This window comes from Epargyreus clarus, unplaced genomic scaffold (assembly GCF_041222505.1).
Source record: "Epargyreus clarus isolate Ecla_fem2 unplaced genomic scaffold, WU_Ecla_fem_2.2 ptg000011l, whole genome shotgun sequence".
In the NCBI taxonomy this organism is placed as follows: domain Eukaryota; kingdom Metazoa; phylum Arthropoda; class Insecta; order Lepidoptera; family Hesperiidae; genus Epargyreus; species Epargyreus clarus.
The window spans coordinates 7,188,779-7,211,758 of record NW_027332219.1 but is presented as its reverse complement, the minus strand read 5'-3'; the positions used below and the strand labels follow the sequence as shown (position 1 = coordinate 7,211,758).

At 37.0% G+C, this 22,980-nt stretch overlaps 2 protein-coding genes across 2 annotated transcripts; one reads left to right on the top strand and one right to left on the bottom strand.

Moving 5' to 3' along the window:
- Nucleotides 1-223: 223 nt before the first annotated feature.
- On the bottom strand, nucleotides 224-17,386 carry Rtf1 (RNA polymerase-associated protein Rtf1). The gene is made up of 19 exons (XM_073077880.1): nucleotides 17,208-17,386; nucleotides 15,477-15,594; nucleotides 13,777-13,992; nucleotides 12,404-12,467; nucleotides 12,061-12,180; nucleotides 11,356-11,582; nucleotides 10,474-10,566; nucleotides 9,844-10,025; nucleotides 8,315-8,426; nucleotides 7,677-7,803; nucleotides 6,971-7,076; nucleotides 5,301-5,432; nucleotides 4,607-4,735; nucleotides 3,852-3,964; nucleotides 3,481-3,649; nucleotides 2,939-3,037; nucleotides 2,071-2,163; nucleotides 1,448-1,574; nucleotides 224-445 (listed from the first exon to the last, which is right to left on the bottom strand). The coding sequence occupies exons 1-19, from the start codon at nucleotides 17,274-17,276 to the stop codon at nucleotides 339-341; spliced, it is 2,403 nt and encodes an 800-aa protein (XP_072933981.1). The 5' UTR covers nucleotides 17,277-17,386; the 3' UTR covers nucleotides 224-338.
- Nucleotides 17,387-18,065: 679 nt separating this feature from the next.
- Nucleotides 18,066-22,762, top strand: maf-S (MAF bZIP transcription factor K). The gene is made up of 4 exons (XM_073077878.1): nucleotides 18,066-18,366; nucleotides 19,496-19,614; nucleotides 20,487-20,589; nucleotides 21,567-22,762. Exons 1-4 carry the CDS (start codon nucleotides 18,322-18,324, stop codon nucleotides 21,711-21,713), a joined length of 414 nt encoding a protein of 137 aa, XP_072933979.1. The 5' UTR covers nucleotides 18,066-18,321; the 3' UTR covers nucleotides 21,714-22,762.
- Nucleotides 22,763-22,980: the final 218 nt, after the last annotated feature.

Below are 22,980 nucleotides of genomic sequence, written 5' to 3'. Positions count from 1 at the left end.
CGTTCGCTCCAACATTCAGGCATAAGCGAAAACATTTATCCTAATGCTTATTTATTACTTTGCTTTAAACATACGTTCCAATATTCCGTCGTAGGCACGCACATTTGTTCAAACGTTTGTTCCAAGATTCAGGAACATTTGTTTTAACGCATATTCAATCCAACGCTTCCCGGAACATTTCTTCAAACATTTGTCCAAACTTTTATTCCAACAGTCCTCGCCATCTTATCAAACGTCTCCCCCAGCAGTCTTCGGCCCGAACGTTCGTCCAAAAATTTGTCACACAACCAACACACCAACACTGGTACAAGTCTATCACATCACTAGCACTATGACACTCATATGAGCCCGTGGCGTTTCTTGTACTCCTCGAGGTTCAACGACCGTTTGGGACCAGTCTCTTTGACTTTCGTGGTCACTTGTTTCGGTTGCGAGGATGACATTTCTGAAAGAAATTTCAAATCAAATTAAAAAAAAAATATATACTACTTTGGTGTAAAAAAAAAATTACCAAAATTATCACGGAATGATTGTAAAATGTCATAACATGATATATGTATGTCATATTTTCTTATATGTATTCTCTTTAAAATGAGGCTTTTTCTCTAGTTTGTTATTTATCATTCCCAGAATTTGATCCTTATAAGCGACACTATCCAATGATGGAATAATACAGATGTTTTTATTCATAATGAACTCATTTGAACCCGGCTAAGAAAATAGATTTTTAAATATCTAATGATGCAAATGGGCCTCGAAACTCTTCAGCATTGTCGCTAATCTTTATAGTATCGGATTTGGCCCTGAAGGCGTATTTGAAAAATTCACCCTGTATATCAACAACCAGCAATTATGTGATCAGTGGCGGGTCTAAGGTCGTCGGAGGCCCGGGGCGGAAAGTTGAATGGAAGCTCCCAAAAGTGTAAATAGTTTATTTGATTTTACAAAATGACAAATGTGTCATAGAATTATTCGCCTGTGATTCGGTGACCCTTTTTTTCGCCGATTTATACATGGATTGTTTTTTTTTAGCAACTGTGTTTGGAGACCCTACAGATCGGAGGCCCGGGGTGGACTGCTCCTTCCGCCCACCCCTTTAGTCGCTAGAGTATGTGATTTATACATGAATCAGTGTAATGTGACTGTAACAATAGTCATAATGATAGTGTCATTCATGATACTGATGATAATAGTGATGTTGTTGCTGATAATGATGATAATGCTATACTCATTGGCGACAGGCAGATCGATAAACAATCAGTGTGATTTAACGGTAACAATCGTTATAATAATGATAGTCTTGTTGATGATACTGATGATAGTAGTGATATTTTTGCTGATAATGATGATAATGCTATGTTGTTGTTGAATGTAATGATAGTGCCGTTGATGATACTGATGATTATAGTGATGTTGTTGTTGTTGATGATGATAATGCTATACTCACTGGCGACGGGCAGATCGATCTCGATGTTGATATCGAAGTCGTGCAGTGAGTACAGGCTGGAAGCATCCGCACCGGTCAAGCGCGAGCGCTCCGCCGCCGCCTGTTGCTGCTGTTGTTGTTGTTGTTGCTGGTGACAACAATCATCATCATAAATATGCTTAGACACGACAGTGAAATGGAAATTATTCTCGTTTGCTTTAGTTAAGAGATTTTCTTTGTTTTTGTGATGATTGCTATTAGTGATTGGCTTTAGTAACAATTAACGATATATAAAATTTTTGGAAATCAAATCAATCGATTAGAAAAAAAAATGTCCTAACTCATTATTAATTGACTCATCAGCTCAGAGCTCAAACTACTGAAGATAGAAGCGCGAAAGGATAATAGATTAGTTTTATAACATAAGTTATTCGAAATGTGATATTCGAAAGTTAATTTTAAAGCAAGTTCTATCAAAATTTATATTTAACTTTCCAGTTCCTTTTGGCTTTTCAAGGAATATTCTTTTTCATTGGATTGACGAATTTCAGTGTTATTGATAAAGGTTCCATAATGATTATGGTCGAAATTCGACCACCAGATAACAACTAGTATCAAATAATATCCATGTAGTGTGTACTAACCATTAATCTCTCCTGCTCTTGCCTCTCTCGCTTCGCTTCTTCCTCACGCTGTAGTCTCTCTTCTGCAGCGGCTTCTTCGTTTCTTTGTAACTCCTGAAATTGTATTATAATTTATATCAAAATATTGATGACGGAAAGGTAAGTGCCGTCCAATGACATCTGTAACCCACTACATATAGCATATAACAGGGGTTCTATCCGAATATATGCACAGATACTTTGCCGTTTGACAGGACTGTTTCACATTAGAATAGGTAGATATTTCTTCAAGTCAACTATACTGGTTCTATCCTTACTAATATTATAAATCCGAAAGTAACTCTGTCTGTCTGGTTGTCTCTTCACGCCTAAACCACTGAACCGAATTTTAATCAAATTTTGTACAAAGATAATCTGAGACCCGAGAAAGGACATAGGATAATTTTTTATTCCAGAAATCCCACAGGAACTAGGGATGGCGCTCTAAGATCGATTAATCGGAGAATCATCTTTTGGATCAAAAAAATCGATTATGTTAATTGATATTAGTAAGAATTGAATCGCAAACTATGCATTTGATCAAGCGATGATCTTTAGCAAAGTTGTTGTTCATGAGCCCACGAAGGTTTCAGAGTTGGTACGACCAATGTTCGCCAGATGGCGCCACTGTCATTCCAACGAAGGTACGAATTTTCAGCTTTATGTATGTTAGTATGTCATATTATTTTCTTTTAAACGCGGGCGAAGCCGCGGGCAGAAACTAGTTACCTTATAAAAGCGTATTTTATATACTTCTTCCGTAGATTTCCATGATACTTTTTATTTTAAATTTTCTACGGAAAACAACAGACTGAGTTATACGATAGAGTTGCCATATTGTATAACTTACTTGACTCCTGTTCCCTTGATGTGATTTGAAGTTCATAACCGGCTTCGTGTGTCGTCTTGTGAAGGGGTCGTCCGTCTTCTTGCCTTTCATGGCTTTCACCTGAAAACATTAAACACTTTTAATTTCACTATAATAAATGTTTTAAATCTTCAAATTTAATATTTCAAAACACTATAAGATGGCGCAATAATACACTGCAATTGTTTTAAAATGAAATCATTCGATTCTCGGCCAAGCATATAGATTACGGATTTGATCAATCATACAAACTTTTTAAGGTGGTAGAACCCTTTGTGGTTCGACTCCGGCGGCACCACCGCCACACCTATTTCTACCTCATAACAGCAGTGTTAAGCGCTGCTGTGTTCTGGTTTGAATCTTACGGTCTTAGTCATGGGTAGCGGCGCATCTGTGACCGACCTCAGGTAGGAATATCTAATCCTATCTGGGGTTGATCACAGATGTCCATGGGCGGCAGAAGCCTCTTACCATCAGGTGGACTGCATGCTCGTCTGCTACTCCTATATTATAAAAAACCTCACCTCCTCCATAATAGCCTTCTCGGCGGTTTCCACATTGAGTTTTCGATTCCTGTTGTTGATGTAGGAGATGCTCTGGATCGACGAGGTCCTGGTCTTGTCCAGCTGGCTCGCGCGGTCCTCCAACTCCTGGATTTTGGAGTTCAGGTCCATCACCAGCTCTTCATCACCCCTGGGGGTTGAAAGGAATACTTAGGACAGGGTACAAACAAGGAATACTCTGCATATAGAACCGATATACTGACTGTTTCTCCCACAAGTGATCATAAAGCACATGACCCCAAACAGAAATCTAAATCCATTAGTAATTCATCTGGCTAACCCGGGATCAAACCTGGGACTACATGACAGACCAATAACTACAATGTACAAACCTCAACTGTGCAACATCTCTCTCCTTCATGAGCTGTGTTTTCTTCATGGCATAGTTTGTGGGATGTGATCTGAACCTCTCCTTCTCTGCTACGATCTTCTCTATATCTTCTTCCTAACACACAAACAAACAAACATTAGAACACAAATTAAATATAAAAAGGAAATATAAAATATACAGCTGATTTTTTCAAATTAGCGAAAAATGCTGAAAGGAGTTACGAGGGCGATTTTAATAAAAATTAAAACTGCACCCTTAGATTGTATAAAATATAAGGCAACTATATATTTTATTTTCTATAAGGAAGGGAGAATCATACTGCATGTTTTAAAATATGTATGAAGGTGGTAGAACCCTTTGTGGTTCGACTCCGGAGGCACCACCGCCACACCTATTTCTGTCTAATAACAGCAGTGTTAAGCGCTTAAGTGTGATTCTAATCCCATCTGACATTGATTGCAGATGTCCATGGGCGGCAGTAGCCACTTAGCATCAGGTAGACTTCATGCTCTTCTGCTACTCCTATATTATAAAAAAAAATTAAAAATCAGTGGGATCAGCCTGGGATTTGAACCTCGGACTTCTCGATCAAGAGGCCGTTTCTTAACCACTAGGCTTTCACAGCTCTAATCCTATCTATGGTTGATTACAGATGTCCATGAACGCGAGTAAGCACTTACCATCAGGTGGACTGCATGCTCGTCTGCTACTCCTAATATAAAAACAAAACTTACATGAAAACAGTATATAAATTACCTTGAACTCATACATCAGCGCCTCCTTAACCTCGCTGATCTTGCTCCTAACGAAGTCCATTGTGGGCGGTCGCTTGCCAGCGTCCTTCATAGCTTTATTCCATTTTTGGAACTCTGTTTCTGTGAACTCCTGAAATATAGAAAACATATTTTGTATACTGTTTGGGAACACTTTGGGGGCGTCCATTAATCACGTGCCTCACGTGATTTTAGGGGTTGGGTGGTCAGATTTTGGGTTGAGGGGGGTTTCAGCAAATATCACGTATTTTATTTCCACGAGAAACTAAGTAAAATTACGAGAAAATGGTGTTAATTAGATTAAACAAGGCATATTTCTTCATTAAAATGTGATCAAATCTAACACAAAAAAAATAAGCAAGTACTCGCAGCATGCAGTGCATCTGATGGTAAGTGGCTACTGCCGCCCATGGACATCTGTCATCGACCCCAGATAGGATTAGATATTCGTACCGGACGTCGGCCACAGATGCGCCGCTACCCCTGAGGACTAAGCTGGAACGCCTCGGAAAAGTCTGTCTCCCTTACCACACCCTTCAAACCGGAACACAGCAGCGCCTAACACTGCTGTTATTAGGTAGAAATAGGTGTGGCGGTAGTGCCGCCGGTGTCGAATCACAAAGGGTTCTATCACCTTCAAATAAAAGCGTGTTGAAAGAGCCAAAAGGATTCCTTACTTGATTGCTAACGAATTCCAACCGAAACACTCTATCCTGTGTACCGTGACGCAACTTCAAGCCCTTGTTGGTTCTCGTGTTGCCCAAATTGTACACTTTAGCCGTTTCGTACACGTCTATTATTTCTGCTACCTGCAAAATTAAAAATATAATTTACTCGTATTAACTCGTATTAATGTTATAGCATGTGTATTCTTATGTACGCAATGAAGGTGGCACATATAAATGTAATTATCGTTGGTTATTTAAAAAAAAAAAAATAATATTCTTTGCCGAACACAAAAATTACCAAAACAATTACATATCATATTTGTGAATCGATTTTAAATATATATTATTTTGCGAAATAATAGCACTTTTTTGGAACTATAGTAAATGGACACTTCATTATTTATTAACAAAAAAAAAACAACATATTATACAAAGATCAAAATGGTCCAGATGCAGTAGGGTTCCCATAAAAAAATTACGATTAGTGATTTCTCTCTTTACAAGTTATACATAGGTAGGCAGGTAGACTTCAAATTTAAACAACGTAAAATGCACTTTTAAATAATAAACAAAATATAATAAAAAAAGTTTTTTTTAACTGTATTAGGTAAACTCTAAATTTGCAATGCAAGCAATGCACTTGTAAAAAAAATAACAAAAAAATAAAACCGACTTCTATGTCACTACAAAGTAAAAAATAATTCAAATAAATGTTTGTTTAGTACATAGTTCTGAAGTCGGCGTTCAATATATTTCGTTGGATAACGACATAACTGCTTATCCAATATCCTTTTCTTTTCTTTTATAATATAGGAGTAGCAAACGAGCAAGCAGTCCACCTGATGGTAAGTGGCTACTGCCGCCCATGGACATCTGTAATCAACCCCAGGACTAGATATTCCTACCTGAGCTCGGCCACAGATGCGCCGCTAACCCTGAGAACTAAGCTGGAACGCGTCGGAAAAGTCTGTTTCCCTTACCACACCCTTCAAAACGAAACACGGCAGCACTTAACACTGCTGTTATGAGGCAAAAATAGATGTGGCGGTGGTGCCGCCGGAGTCGAACCACAAAGGTGTTATCTCTCTACCACCTTCTAAATATGAGCGCTCCAGAAATGGTGTTTAAATCATGTCGATCGGTCGAGGCATCGCGAAAAAATCGCAGGTCATACATTAAAAAAAAGAATAAAAAATATACGCGACGAATAGATAACCTCTCTTCCTTTAGGAAGTCGGTTAAAAAATTAAAAAAATCATTGTTATACAGAACCCTCTATTTGCAAGTTCGACTCGCCCTTGACTTACTATTATTAAGTACCGATTGAAATGAAATAATGAAATGAAATATATTTATTCTTTTGTATAGGCCAACGACGGCACTTACAAATTGTCAGGTACAATATTTTTCTTAAACTACTACCGGATCGGACGCGAATCCGGTAAGAAACTCAGTGGGTTTGTCTTTTTTTTTAATAATAATTATTCTCTTTTTTTTAATGCCATCATTTTTACATATAATTAATAAAGCATTAGCTCCAGTATCTTGCTTTACATTTATCTAAAAAAGAAGTTTGTTCAGCAAGATACGCTTTGACATTTTCTTAATTAATTAATAATTTTGTTATTGATCAATTCAGATCAGATTCAGAGCCCCTACTATGTATAAACAACACTCACCCTATATACGGGATTGCCGTTATTATTCCCAATACCGATGCGCACGAAACAGCCGTTGACGACGCGGTTGAAAAACGGTAGGTGCACTAGTCTCTCCAATTTGAACCTGGGGAACATAAAAAACAATTACTAAACAAAATATCTTTAAACTTGTAAAGGAATTGAATTGAAGAATTTGAAAGGTTTTGGGAGAAACGCGTAGTCTATCAATCTTACTAAGGTTGAATTCAAACATTCGAGAATCAAAATAATTACTAATATATTTTTTTAAAAAGCTTCCTACAGTTTTCAACTGTAACCTTTATTTATCTGTTTCATATGTTTTATTTCATATTTATTTTATTTTATTTTACCTCCACATTATTATTTATACAAAGTTATTTTTCAAGAGAATGTGGATGTCCAAATACGTAACTATAAAAAGTAGCAAAAAATATTAAAAAAAGTTACAGGGCAGATTTTACTAAAAATTAAAACTGTATCATTTGATAAAAAAAAATCTAAGCCGAACACGCACGCACGCACGCACGCACACACATTCACACCTACGCACACACGCACGGACATACACACAAATATGCACGCACACATGCACACACACATATGCACGCACACACACACACACACACACACACACACACACATACACACACACACAAGCATCATCCGTATCACATTTTTCCTTTCTATTTCCCATATAATTCACCTGCTAAGCCTCAACTTGTTGATCTGCTCCTTAGAATCCGCGTATTTAACTTCAACCTCCTCCCTCTCCCGTTTCTTTTCCTCCTCCTCACCGGCTGACGACGAAGAACTCGTTGAACTGCGACGACCTACGATTGTAATAGGGTTTTTAGGGTTCTGTACCTTAAAGTTAAACCCTTGAGAAGGTGAAATTAAAAACATTTGGTTGAATGCCTTTTCAAGATGAAACAAATTTGAACGTTGTACCTATTACGATTCCATAGATAAAGCGAAAAACAGCGATTTCTTGAATGGCGAACCCCATTAATTTTCAAGCTATTTTTATCTATATATTTGTATTTTATAGCAGCCACCGTTATAATAAGCTGTAAAAATTTCATGTGACTGTCTATTACGGTTTAAGAGATAGAGCCCTGTGACAGACGAATAGACGGGTCTGACAGCAGAGGCTTAGTGACAAGGATCCGTTTTTACTCTAGGATATGGAACCCTAAAAATGAAAATTTGGTGGTACTGAACCCTCAGTGTGCTAGATACACTGGCACTTGGCCAATTATCATTGAAAAATAAACCTTAAAAAAAACGGCGGGAACTTAGTTGCCAACCTATTGTATATTCCAGAATATAATAGTATAGTACCTTGTGACTTGTTATCATCGGAATCCGAACCAGAGTCGTCTGAGTAGATATCGGAGGCCTTCAGTTTCACACTCTGTTTGCTGGTACCACCTATTATTTCTGCATCGGCGTCCTGTCAAATAAATAATATTTTTTTATAATGAAAGATGTAGAACGTAAAAGATACCATGTGTAGTGTAACACTTATACAACTTAATCGTTACTCTGCTGAACAACATAAGAAAAAAACGTGGAATATCAAACAACAATAGTCAAATTATGTTAGCAATTCATCATCATCATCAACCCATTACTGTCCCACTGCTGGGCACGGGTCTCCTCTCAGAATGAGAAGGATTAGGCCATAGTCCACCGCGCTGGCCAAGTGCGTATTGGTAGACTTCACATACCTTTGAGATTTTTTTTTGTTAGCAATTACCTCCTAAGATTCTGCAGTAATGTAATGCAGACGTCATCCAACTTATCACAAAGAACCTTATTGAAGTATAGTTGAAGACCTGTGTTGTGGCCTGCGCTCTGCATATAATCACCTATTTGGATTCCTTACCCGAGGTTTAAACCAAACTCGACTTACATCATCATACTTATCGCGCCATACGCGATACGCTCTGCAAGGAACTACCAATGCTAAAGGAAGGTATAGTCTTTTTTTTTTACATAATATAAGAGTAGCAGACGAGCATGCAGTCCACCTGATGGTAAGTGGCTACTGCCGCCCATGGACATCTGTAATCAACCCCAGATAGGATTAGATATTCCTACCTGAGGTCGGCCACAGATGCGCCGCTACCCCTGAGGACTAAGCTGGAACGCCTCGGAAAAGTCTGTCTCCCTTACCACACCCTTCAAACCGGAACACAGCAGCGCTTAACACTGCTGTTATTAGGTAGAAATAGGTGTGGCGGTGGTGCCGCCGGAGTCGAACCACAAAGGGTTCTACCCCTTAGTCTGATTCATAATTAGGTGACCAAAATGTAAACAAAGAAATGTCACTGTCAAAATATAATTACAGGTGTTATAAGCCCTAACGAATTAACAAGAAACAAAAACTTTCACAAACTCAACACAAAACGAAAATTTAATAATAACACACAATTTACAAACGCGCTATGAAAACGAGAAAACATTCGAGTTCGACCACGATCACGAAAATGAATTAAAATCACATAAAAAACAATAACATCAACTATAAAACTTAGAAATGGCGGCACAAAAAATGTTTTGGATGTCCCGATTGTGACTTTTTAATTTTCTACCATAAATCTTTTTTTAATTATTATTACTGTATAAAACGAAATTCAGTTAATATAAATATTGGAAAATGTGAATTGATCTTAATTTATTTAGATTTTTATTTTATTATCGTTGTATTAATTTAACATTGTCAAAAATAAAAAAACTATCATTTGAATCGTATTTTCTTGATAGGTCAACACCTTTGTTTACATTTTGGACACCTAATTATGAATCAGACTATAGGAACAATATTCTCGTATCCGTAGCATCTTCTAGAAGCTTCTAGCACTCACGTCGTCCTGCTTGTCGGTCTGCTGCTCCGCTCTCCGCCGCTGCTTGTGCTCCACTCGGGTGGCTCGGGCGTCTCTCTGAGCTCGCAGTGCGGCCATCGCGTTCAACCGGCGATCGTCCACGTTGCGTTTACGCTCCGTTTTCGCACCGAACAGCGGCGACGCTGAGCGTTCCGCTGAACGATCTGTGAACAACGAGTTTTTTTTTTATAGAAACCTATATAACACCTAAAAATACTAACTAATCATTATAAAGAGAAAAAGCCTTGAATGGTTAAAAATATAGTCTATGTAACCAACAATACCTATATGTTAAAATCCTTTCAAATATAAACATTTAGATTTCGGAGCGAACTAAGGAATGAGAATAACCGACCACTTAAGGCACTAACACAAAAAAAATATACAATGTCAAATATTTGAATAAAAAAATGAAAGTCATGTTTGATGTGCAATTTTTGTTTCTCTTAACATCATCAACTTCCTTTTCTTACTATGTATGAGCTCATATCTATCTCTTTTGAAAACAACTAAAAATAATTCAACTGAAGTGATTTCACAAATCACACACAACATTGAAAAACAATAGAACTAAGTCACAAAAAAGTCCTCTTTCTTTATATATAAACTCACCATCATCTTTAGAATCATCCTGTATTTCCCCGGGACTCTGCGGCGACTTCTCCCTCTCCTCCTCCGGCTCCTTTGTCTCCTCCACATCTGATTCTGAAAGAAAACATTTGCATAAACCCCACATTTGGTTTTCTCCACTCCACTCCACTCCACTCTCTATCTATGACAGTAGATTAAAATTAGTTACGCAGTTGACCTGCGTGACGGTGTGGTCATGAGACTGCTCTGATACGCAGAACAAGGAAGCCTGATCAAAACCTAGAGTAAAGATCATTTTTCAAATTTATCTGCTAAGACCTCTGCACTTGCTGCCTCGCCATCTCTTCTCGAAGCGCTCGTTCTTCCTTGCTTCTCTCCGTCTAGTTAACATTACTTATAACTTTCTCAAACACTCACCATGTCTCTCCATCTCCTTCTCGCGTTCCCTCTCCCGCTCCCTCTCCTTCTCCCTCTCTCTAGCAGCTTCTCTCTCCTTCTCCCTCTGCGCCTGCTGCCTCGCCCTCTCCTCTCGTAGTGCTCGTTTCTTCTTCCTCGCTTCCTTCCTTCTGTCTAACATTGCTTATAACTTTGTCAAACACTCACCATGTCTCTCCATCTCCTTCTCGCGTTCCCTCTCCTTCTCCCTCTCCCTGGCCGCTTCTCTCTCCTTCTCCCTCAGCGCCTGCTGCCTCGCCCTCTCCTCACGTAACGTTTGTTCTTTCTCGCTTCTTTCCTTCTGGCTAACATTGCTTATAACTTTCTCAAGTACTCACCATGTCTCTCCATCTCCTTCTTGCGTTCCCTCTCCCGCTCCCTCTCTTTCTCCCTCTCCCTAGCAGCTTTCGTTCTTCCTTGCTTCTCTCCGACTAGCTAACATTGCTTATCACTTTCTCAAACACTCACCATGTCTCTCCATCTCCTTCTCGCGTTCCCTCTCCCGCTCCCTCTCCTTCTCCCTCTCCCTAGCGGCTTCTCTCTCCTTCTCCCTCTGCGCCTGCTGCCTCGCTCTCTCCTCTCGTAGTGCTCGTTTCTTCTTCCTGGCTTCTCTCCTTCTTGCTAACTCTCCTGGTGACGCCCCACGCTCGGCGGCTGAGCGACGAGCGAGGCGGAGTTTGCGTTCGATTTCCCATCTAGGCAAGACGTTAAATGAGTAACTTGGTTTTATAACTCGATCATAACTCTCAAATAGAGAGTTAATCACTTTGTTACTTTAAAATTAAGAGGCAACGCCTTATGATAATGTCACCCTTATCACACCCATCACAGCAGAGCACTGTATTTATTCATAAAGCAACAAGAATGATAGTGATTCTGCTGCAATAGAATCATATTCACGTTTATTTCACACCCCATGATGGAGCGGTCACCGTATTTGAGCCCTGGTCAGACAGATATCTCGATCATAAATTTAAATCATTAAATTTTGTCTGTCATAATAGAAACGGCAGGACTAATTTTAACGGGACTTTGACCGGCAGGTAGTTTATGTTATAAGGAGTAACTTCGGCTTCTTTAATTTTACAAAAATAATTAGTAATTTTACAAAATTACTTACACTGAACCGCGAATGAAACAGTTCATTTATGTATGTCACAAAATCTTACTAACCTGGTCTTCATCATGTCTCTAATCTCAATACGTTTGAAGATCTCCTGTTCCCTCTCCTTCTCCGACATGGCGGCCAGACGAGCTCTGTCTTCCTCATCTCCCATAAGGTTCTCATCATACCTGAAAAATATATTAAATAATTAATTAAGAGCTTTGAAGGTCATTTAACATTTCGATGGAAAACACCACTTATTAATTATCAACTACTCTCTTTTTGAATCTCTAATTAAATTAATATATAAACATATTATAATTTGTGGCGAAAATTACATTTTTATTCTGTGGTAACACTGTTGTGCTCAAATTTTTTTTCATCATTTTATAACAAGAGATTGCGACTCACCCATCATCAAATTCCTCTTCTGAATCCAATGAATCAATGTCTGATGAATGTGATGATACTTCCCCTAAAACAAAATATAATTGTTACAAATATAATTATAAGCAAAGTAATTCTTTTTTGTATGAATATTTCAAAATAACAACTTTTCTACTGAACCATACATAGTTTTATTTTGTAGAAATTAATATATTACTTGTATGTTCTATCCACCATAAACATTCTAACCAATAACAATTTGCTATAATATGATGTACATACATATTACGTGTAAAAACGTGCTTGAATATTTTTGTTGATTACATTTGTATGATTACCTTTAAGTACATAATATTTTTTTTATTAAAACTCATTTACATACATAACACGTTATTTTATTTAATGATTGCACCTGTATAACTGAAATAACCTGTATTCTCACCTCTATTAATGGAACCCTCTGTAAATGAGACAGATATTTATTTATACCTGTATATCTGAGACACTGGGTAAGTGGAATACCTCTATAAGTGAAACGACATTGCAGGTCCCTTGATGTCTCACTTAACCAGGTTTCACTGTATATGTTTAGTTCATTAACGAAACGATTTAATTTGTTTTGAGACTGAGAAATTACTCTTCAATATAATCAGGTGAATAATTATGGGTTTTTTTAACAGTACTATTATTTTTTCCTTTGTCTCAAAAAAAGATACTTTGACATATAGGAGGTTATTAGGTAAGGCCGAGTTAGAAATTAAATTGAAACATTTTATATACAATACGGCTCAATTTACATTGCCGCGGAATGAAATGGAAGCTAATTTTTGCAAACAAATTCTGCATAGCATAATGAACTTTATATCAATACATGTGTGTATACACGAAACTACACATTTGTGTAGGAAAATAATACTTTGTTTGCCCCAATATACATTTGACATGGTTTATGTTAAAAAACTTATCTACATTACGCATATCTACGGTACACTCTACTCTATGTTAAAGATGTAAATGAAACCTAACTCTATTATCATACAACTTATTATTTGACTACTAAGTGGAGGATGGATCAAGCCCTCAACCGATGGCACCACCAGTGTCGACGTCCCAGCGGGCGCTCCCTAGCACTGCTATCACGTCTTTTTCCCCACTAAGTGGTCGCCATCCGACGAGGGCTGTGGAGCCTGAGGACTAAAGCCAGAAGGGGCATATTTTGTCGGTAAGGCATCCCTTAGGGATGAGTCCCACAGTATCAGGCAACCATTGCAGCGATGGTGCTAATGGCATGAGCATTCACCCCCTCCCTGTTTGCAGGGTGCCCTCAAAAGGGCTACCCTGTCGGTCATACCAATAAATTGTCTGGGTGCAAAAAAACTAAGTGGACATATATTTACCTTCTTCCGGTTCACTGTAAACATCTTTCTTCTTCCCCGAACCGTTGCTATCCGTGCTTTTCCTAACCTCACTCTTCTTAGGTTCCGGTTTCCGTCTACTGTCATCAGAGTGCTCTGACGACGTCTTCCGGGAGCTTCTAGCCGGTTCCCTCTTTCTGGATGAATCGCTTTTTGCATCACTGTTCGATTCTGAACCGGATGATGATGAGGATTTGTCTGAAAAGTAACCAAGTTAATACATTAATTTTGTATTATATCTAATAATTAATTTTGTATTATATCTAACATGCAATGGGGCCACTTTGTGTCTTAGACTTTTAGCCTTTCTAGGGACAATATTTAGTACTCTAGCAGACTAAGGGGGCGGCGGAAACAAACACCGTTGCAAAAAAACAGGTCGTCAAAACCAAACAATCTATGAAATGTGTTTAAATCAGCGAAAACAAGAGGTCACCGGAATCATATGTATTTTTCTGCGAATAACTCTCTATGACACATTTGTAATTTTACAAAATCAAATCGAATTTTTACACTGGGGGCCTCCATTCAACTCTCCGCCCCGGGTCTTCGACAACTTTATTCTTATACTGTTATAGTGTAACTAGCTGTTAAGACCCGACAAATGTTAAGGGTGAACAACCCTTATCATTTAGGGGGATGAAAAATAGATGTTGGCCGATTCTCATAGATACCGGATAAGCACAAAAAATTTCATCAAAATCGGTCAAGCCTTTCGGAGGAGTATGGCAACGAAAACTGTGACACGAGAATTTTATATATTAGATAAAAAATACTCGTAAATAAATAACAAGGTTAAAAGGTAGCAAATCCCTTAATATCTCAATAATATGCCTATTAACCACATTAAGTGAAGGTGGTAGAACCCTTTCTGAATCGACTCTGGAAGCACCAATGCCACACCTATTTCTGCCTTACAAAAACAGCATTGTGTCCCGTGTTCTGGTTTGAAGAGGGTGGTAAAGGAGACATACTTGACCAAGGTGTTTTAACATAAGTCCTCAGGGGTCTCAGCACATCTGTGGCCGTCCTCAGATCCATGGGGGCAATAACCACTTAACACATTATGTGGACTGCATGCACATTTCCTACTTCAATGTTAGAAAAAAAACTATTGAAACATTAGAGAATTCTACAATTTCCAATTTTTACATTTACAAATACAGTGTAGTGTAGAGATACCACCACATCTATTCGTTGTCTGAAGCAGGCTTTGTATTTCAGTGGAAGAGTATAGATGCCGGCTGACTATCGAACCATTTTAGTTCAGAAGTGACAACACATCTGTGATTGGCTTTATATAGAACCTGTTCCATGGGACTTGATTACATATGTCCATGAACGGCAGTGACGTCTTACATACTCTACATGGCACCACCGCCACAGCTATTTCTGCCTCATAACAGCAGCGGTAAGTGCAGCTGTGTCCTGGTTTGAAGGGTGTGGTATGGGAGAGATACTTTCCCGAGCAGCTTAGTCCTCAGGGGTAGCAGTGCATCTGTGGCAGACTTCAAGTAGGAATATCCAATCCTAACTGAGGTTGATTATGGATGTCCATGGGCGGCAGCAGCCACTTACACTCAGGTGGACTGCATGCTCGTCTGCTACTACTTTATTATATAATAATAATAATACACATTTTTAATTCAGTCTTAATAAAATAAGAGTAAAGATAATCTAACCATCCTTTTTGTCATCTTCATCCCAATCAGACTCGCTGTCAGATGATTTGCTTTTGGATTTCGTTGGCGGGGGTGAGTCGCCGGGCTTCTTTTTCTTTTTGGCTAAATTCAAAAATTGCTGAAATAGACAAACAGTTGCTAGTCACAAAGTTATGATGAGGATTTCTGTAGTAGATTAATAGCCATTATTAATAATCAATCTATCTAATTATTACTAATGAAAGGTCAAAATTGACTATAATTGGGTACTTGACAGTTATAACAATAAAATATGAAATATGTTGGATATGATAGCTTATAAGTAAACATAAATTATGCAGTATTTCGTTTATTTTTTAATATGTTCTAAGTATTTTAATTTTTAAAAAGAAATTTTCGATTTTTTATCTGTGGATTTTAAATCCCAAAACGGCGACAGTGCTGCCTCAAATGTCATGTGACGTCACTACATCGAAACCTGTCGATCACATCGAAACCTGAAGTATGTGTAACGTCGAAGTTTATTTCTATATTTTCAATGTGTTGACGTCACGCTACGAAATGACACTTGACCGCCTGTTTTGGCGTAACGTTCCGTTTACCGTAATAAAAATATGTTTTTTATTAATAAATAGCCCTTTTTCGAAAAAATGATCAATGAAAGGCATATATAATACGTATATGAATTCATTAAAACAGTTTCCCAAAAAGTGTCAAGTAGCCAATTGCTAGAAAGTACAAATTGTCAAATTTACAAAACATCAAAATTTGACAATTGATAGGAGGCAAAAATTGTAAGATTGAAATTGAAAATAATTGCTAGTAGTCACAAAGTATCAAATTGATCAAAGATTCAAGAGATCGAAGAATATAAAGTAAGACTCTGTTTCTCTTAATTGCTAATTAGAGACTAGATCTCTAGTGTCAAGAATACATGGGTTTGCTCTTTTTCAAAATATTAATTATTAATTTATTTGGAGTAATAAGACTCATTAAGTACATTATAACATTGTATTTATTACACAAACTTATTCAGGACATACAATTATTAATTTGCAAAGAATTTCGAATATCTTTCATGGAGTTATTTAGAGACCAATATTATGTTAATTATTTAATAGTGAGCATAAAATTCAGGACTATAAGATGTTTTGTACTTCTGTTACTCAAATGCTTTCAGGATATGGACATTTTAAACCAATTTTGAATTAATTAAATATGGGAATTGTAACATGTCTAAAACAACTTTGAAGACTGACTTCAAAATGGTCGTAGATTCGAATCCCGATCATAAGTATTGGACTCCAAAATAATACCAATCGTAACGCACCATAAACAAGACATTTTATGAATCGAATATCTATGGATTCATTCATAAGGGATCTGAACCATGCTTGTATTCTCAGACGTACTTACACACTATTTGATATAGTTATTCGTGTTTACGTCACAGTGTCGCATTACGATCACGAGAAAGTTACATTTAACGATTTCCATGAGTCATGCAACAGAGGCCATTACAAAACAGCCTAAAAAGAAAAACATCGAATACTATCTCTTATACGTTTATTCGCACTTAAAACCGTTTCTCGAGCTTTCTAGACTCTTCTAGCGCTAATACACTGCGCAACGGACATAATTAGATACTCCAGACATTGATCTTGGCCTAAATACGCAGATTCTGCGGAATGTCGTAAAGATGTTTTGCCAAATTAAAAAACTATAACCTACGTTGTTGTTTACGCAACTTACCGAATCTAAATCTGAACACTCGCTGCTAGAATCCGAGTCGATAAGCGGTTTGTTTTTCCTTTTAGCCATTTTATAATACTTTAAATCGAAGAAATGCGTTACAGTTTTTTCTAGCGTACGAAATCACCCGTCAACTACTACAAACATACAACACACACAGAGACAAGAACCCAGAGGAAAGCGAGCACACAAAAATAAATGAACGGAAACCATAGACAAAACGTTGTAAAATTCGGATACTTGTATAAACATTATTTTAGTTTCTTATTTTTTATTTACTCTGATTTGTAATTTAAATTCCTTGTAGCCGACATTTGCAGGGACAGGTGGATTGCTTTTTAAATAAAAAGACTTATTCGAACTGAAATTATTGAGACATACATTAACCTAGACACTTTTACGGAAACTTCGAAATATTATGTCTGAAATCCAGAGTGATATAATGACACCCATAGAATACAATGGATCAGTGGACTCGAGAATCCCAGGGACTGTCCGACATGAGCGACAAAAAATTACAAATAATTTATTTTATTTTGTCCTCATTAATACAAGAATTAAACTTTAATTTTTTTTTTTCGAATTATCTTATCGTAAATGAAATATTTATTATATTTAACCGTAAATACCGTAAATAGAGACTTAGAATTTATGTGAGTAGTAACTAAATGTACACACCGGGTAGCATATTTATTCTGTTAACTTTATAATAATATCATTACAATATGCCATGAGCATACATGAATCTATTTTAGTTACTATTGTGTAGCCGAAGGGTTAAAATTGTCTATGGTCGTAGTCATTGAAGTTGATAGCGTAGTTTCCGTAGTATCCCTATGTCATCTGTGGTATACCTATACAAATACACATGTGTGTGACATATGACGTATTATTACTATTATTCTAGTATTTTACTATTTCACTTTTACTATTAGCATTGTTTATCAAAAATTCTCAAAGTTCGGGTTAAATTTCGTTGTTTTTTCTATCTTCAAGCACTGTTATTGTGTTCCTTGTGTGTTACTCATACTGAATAAACTATAATAGTTACCAAAACACGAAATAAGCAGGCAAATAGTAACGGTGTACCGTTACCTTCCCACAAAACCTTATTATGCCTCATGATTTGAAAGAACTGGGAGTGAGGAAAGCTATAATGGTAAGTACGAATACAGATTCACATTGCCATTAATCCAAATTTATTCATAGAGAACTATTTTCGAACGTCTACAATCTACTTCCGACTACTTGTCGGAAGTAGTTACGCTATGGAGAAGCTAGCTACTTCATAAGTGTTTTTTTTTTTATAATAAAGGAGTAGCAGACGAGCATACAGTCCACCTGATGGTAAGTGGCTATTGCCGCCCATGGACATCTGTAATCAACCCCAGATAGGATAAGATATTCCTACCTGAGGTCGGCCCCAGATGCGCCGCTACCCCTAAGGACTAAGCTGGAATGCCTCGGAAATTATGTCTTCCTTACCACACCCTTCAAATCGGAACACAGCAGCGCCTAACACTGCTGTTATTAGGTAGAAATAGGTGTGGCAGTGGTGCCACTGGAGTAGAACCACAAAGGGTTCTACCACCTTCATGTTGTATCTTCATTTTTTTATTTTATTTTTGTATTGAAGAAGCTAGTGTACATGCAGTACACACTCGTAAGTTGTCACTGTGGCTCATGGACCTCTGTAACCCACTGCACGTAGAACAGTTCTTCCTGAAGCTGAAAAGCGGCCTAAGGACTAGGAAGTTCGCTTCTCAAGTATGTTAGTTGACTCCCACATCCTTTAATGAAATGCAGAAATTACTTTACACAAGTTTAAAAACATTATCTACGTTATGAGACAAGTGCATGTCAGTGCCCAGCAGTGAAATAATAATCGGTTAATCATGAGTTCCTGGATGACCGAGCCTTGCTTGGTGTTGTAATAATAAAACAAAAAAACCGATTATATTATAAAAAGTCACGATTGACATTATTTTTGTCACAAAAAGAAGGAACTCGTAAAAAGAGAAAAAATAAAAGAAACGATCGGACCGAGATTTGAACCAGGATTTCCTGCGGTTTAAGGCACCCGATTTCAAGACCGAGCTATTCTAACTTTATAAATGTTTGTTTAAAGATATAAGATGCTCCACTATACATTACAGGTAACCCATACCTTGACTAATCCCTTCTCATTATTGAAGGATTCCTATATCCATATCTATAAGGGGTGTTGTCCATGCCTATAATGGGTTGATGATGAATGTAAATTTTAATGACACTACAATTATTTCCAGGCACCCTTGTCTCCGACCCCCTGCGCGGAGATCAGTGATGATGAGCTGGTCTCCATCTCCGTGCGGGATCTGAACAGACAGCTGAAAATGAGAGGTCTTACTCGGGAGCAGATTGTGAGGTAAACAAAAACTTTTTAATTTCTCCATTCTCTACTGAGTAACAATAATTATCAAAAATAAATCTGACCGCAGTATTATAGTATAGTTCATGTAATACTGCTAGTCCGGTCTGAATATAGAAATGAATCGCGTGTCCATAGAACATTGTATGACTATACCTGCTCGCAACAACTTCAGGGCTTACTAGCAGCTTGGCGAGGATTGTTCTATACAATGTTTTAATATATATTGTTGTATTATGTAACGTAATGTTGTTAACGGTTAATACTCTGTAGTCCGATACCAGTGGCACCGATGTCACACCAATTTCTGCCATATAACAATATACCTATATTTATTAATGAATATATGGGACTTGATTGATTGGATTTACCAGTGAAAGATTTAGAAATAAGGTCATATAGTTTAATTGTACAGAATGTCTTGTTTTGATGTTATAAAACATACTAATGCGATGGAGTCACACAGATCTTGGATTTAAATTGAGTGACCCAAAAAACTTGTAATAAAGAAGTCTGGCCTTTGGGCTCTGAAGTCGTTTTTTTTTGTTTGGCTCAAAGATTAGTAAAGATTACTCACTCCTAACAAGAAAATGTACCCAGTTTTGAGAATTGAAATAGTTGCGTAAAAAAATTTTCGTCACGTCTCCGTGCTAAAATGTCCCTAAAATATTTGAAATAATTATTTATTTATTATGTCCATTACGCAGTACTAGTTATTTATTCCTAAATTTTCTCTAAAAATGTTTTTATTTGTCAAGAATTCAAAAAAAGAAGTTACTAATAAGCCGTTTGTGGCTTCATTCAATTTCAAGGCGGCGAAGTATCTTTACTAATCTATAGTTTGGCTGTGTAATTTGTTGTTATTTCAGAATGAAACAACGTCGACGTACGCTCAAAAATCGTGGTTATGCCGCCTCGTGCCGCATTAAACGTATTGAGCAGAAGGACGAGTTGGAAACTGAAAAAAGTCAGGTAAGAAACCATTAACATTTATATTAGCAGAAAGTATTAATACACAATTAACAGAGATAATGTTGTTGTATTGGTCTACAATGTATTAGATTTCTTTCTAAGTTTCCATACCCGAAGGGTAAAAATTCAATCAAGGAAGGGTCCCCTGAATTATGAAGATTCTGCTATTGGCCGGTCATAGAACATGTCTTGAATTGTAATAGCGTTTTTCGTTTAATTAAAAAATCATAATGGGTAGTATATGGGTAGATGGGTAGATGGGTAGATGGGTAGATTAGGGTAAAAGGTGGTAGAACCCTTTGTGGTTCGACTCCGGCGGCACCACCGCCACACCTATTTCTACCTAATAACAGCAGTGTTAAGCGCTGCTGTGTTCCGGTTTGAAGGGTGTGGTAAGGGAGACAGACTTTTCCGAGGCGTTCCAGCTTAGTCCTCAGGGGTAGCGGCGCATCTGTGGCCGACCTCAGGTAGGAATATCTAATCCTATCTGGGGTTGATTACAGATGTCCATGGGCGGCAGTAGCCACTTACCATCAGGTGGACTGCATGCTCGTCTGCTACTCTTATATTATAAAAAAAAAATACTAAATTTTCACAATCTCTGCCCTTCTGCTTGACCTGTATGTATGTATGTAATGGAATCTTTGAACTTAATTTTTACCCATTTTGAATGGGCCGATTAATTTAAAATTATGAACAATTATCAAGAACCGATGACATTACGCGATTTTAATAATTTTATCCCATTCTCCTCATCAGGATCATCAGGAATTAGGATTAACGATTTTCCTTGTGCGATTTTAATGTTTTAGTTTTTTTAACTATGATTATTTATAGTACTCCAAAATACATACAGCCCTAAAAAATCATACAAAAAACCGGTAAATTTCAGCATTTTTCGGTTTATTTATTGAAAGTTTATTTCTAGGTACAAATCCATGCTTTTTATAGGGTATTTAAAGATATTTTTTTTACAGGAATGGCATGACATGGAAGCAATGCAAGAGGAGAACACACGCATCAGAGACGAGATCGAAGCGCTCCGAAGCAAGTATGATGCACTGAAGCGCTTCGCTATCATGAAGAGCATTCCGTTACCCACTGAGTTGGAGGTTTTGCCTTAGTTACTTCTTCTATTGTTTTGCCTAAACTAAGGGGATTATTGTATTTCATGTATAGGTGTAGAACATAAGGAAGGGGTAGGGATGGATTTTTAAATATCGATGTTTATATCGTAGGGTCGAAAATGTCGATGGTAGGTAACATCGAAAGTTTCAATCAAATTATCGGTACGTAAAATACTTGATTTGGAATGATATGAAATGTACAAAATTAGAAAAATAATGAATTAAAATAAAATATTAAAAAAGTCCAAAATATTTATAGATATAACAATGAGTCCAAATCACTGCAGCAGGTAGGGTCCCAAGATTGCTGACTGCGTTCCATGTTGTTCAAAATACGCACCAACCCTTAAATACGATATGATAATTATCCTATCGGCAATAGTGTTTATCCGATATAAATATCGATATTTAGGGTTCGATATTATTGAAATTTAATATATTGTTGCATTCTAAGACGGATGTCGCCTTCGACTAAAAGAATAACCTTGCAACAAGGGAAATTTTATTTTTTTGAAATGGGGTACCTTCATAGTAATATATTTTAACCCCCAATGCAATAGTAGGGTTATGTCTGTTTGTACTTTGTACCGTAGCTCTTAAAATGATATACCAATTGAAATGATTTTTTTTTGAAGCTATGTAATATAATAATTCAGGATAATTAGTTATGTATAATTCTGATTTGGATGGATAGATGCTGGTTATTGATTAAAAATAAGTCAAAATAGTACCACCATTCCACAAGAAAAAAATGTAATTATTAAAAAAAATGTGTCTTTTTTATTTGTTATACAATCGTGACTCTACGTCTTTTATATTTTGTGATATCGACAAAAGCTTGTAATATATATATGTAATATATTACACGATTTCTAAGGAACTATGGCGATAAGTGCAACAGAGAGCACAATATGTGGCGTCCTGCTCACTCATTTTCAATATTATAGTTGTTTTTTATAATTTAAAATTAAACCGTTACCTAATGTAAAATAAGCGATCATATTACATATATATTTGTAGTTGTAAATAAATTAGTTAAGTATAAACCTAGTTGTTTTATTTAAATAAAAATCTTGTTTAAAGTAAGTATCAAATAAGCTTGTAATTGTCTTCTTTTCCAATAGTTTTAGTCCGCGTTAGTTTTAAACTGCTAGTCCGCTCTGAATATAGAAATGAATCGCGTCGCCATAGCAAATTGTATGACTACACCTGCTCGCAACTTCAGAGCGGACTAGCATTTTGGCGCGAACTATACCTAATGTTA

Coding starts and splice junctions, on each gene's coding strand:
- Rtf1 (XM_073077880.1), bottom strand. CDS start 17,276: ATGGCTAAAAGGAAAAACAAACCGCTTATCGACTCGGATTCTAGCAGC. Junction 4,736..5,300: donor TGGAATTCGTTAGCAATCAA/GTAAGGAATCCT, acceptor TCTATATTTCAG/GAGTTCACAGAAACAGAGTT. Junction 446..1,447: donor GATCGATCTGCCCGTCGCCA/GTGAGTATAGCA, acceptor AATTTCTTTCAG/AAATGTCATCCTCGCAACCG.
- maf-S (XM_073077878.1), top strand. CDS start 18,322: ATGCCTCATGATTTGAAAGAACTGGGAGTGAGGAAAGCTATAATG. Junction 18,367..19,495: donor GAGTGAGGAAAGCTATAATG/GTAAGTACGAAT, acceptor AATTATTTCCAG/GCACCCTTGTCTCCGACCCC. Junction 20,590..21,566: donor TGGAAACTGAAAAAAGTCAG/GTAAGAAACCAT, acceptor TTTTTTTTACAG/GAATGGCATGACATGGAAGC.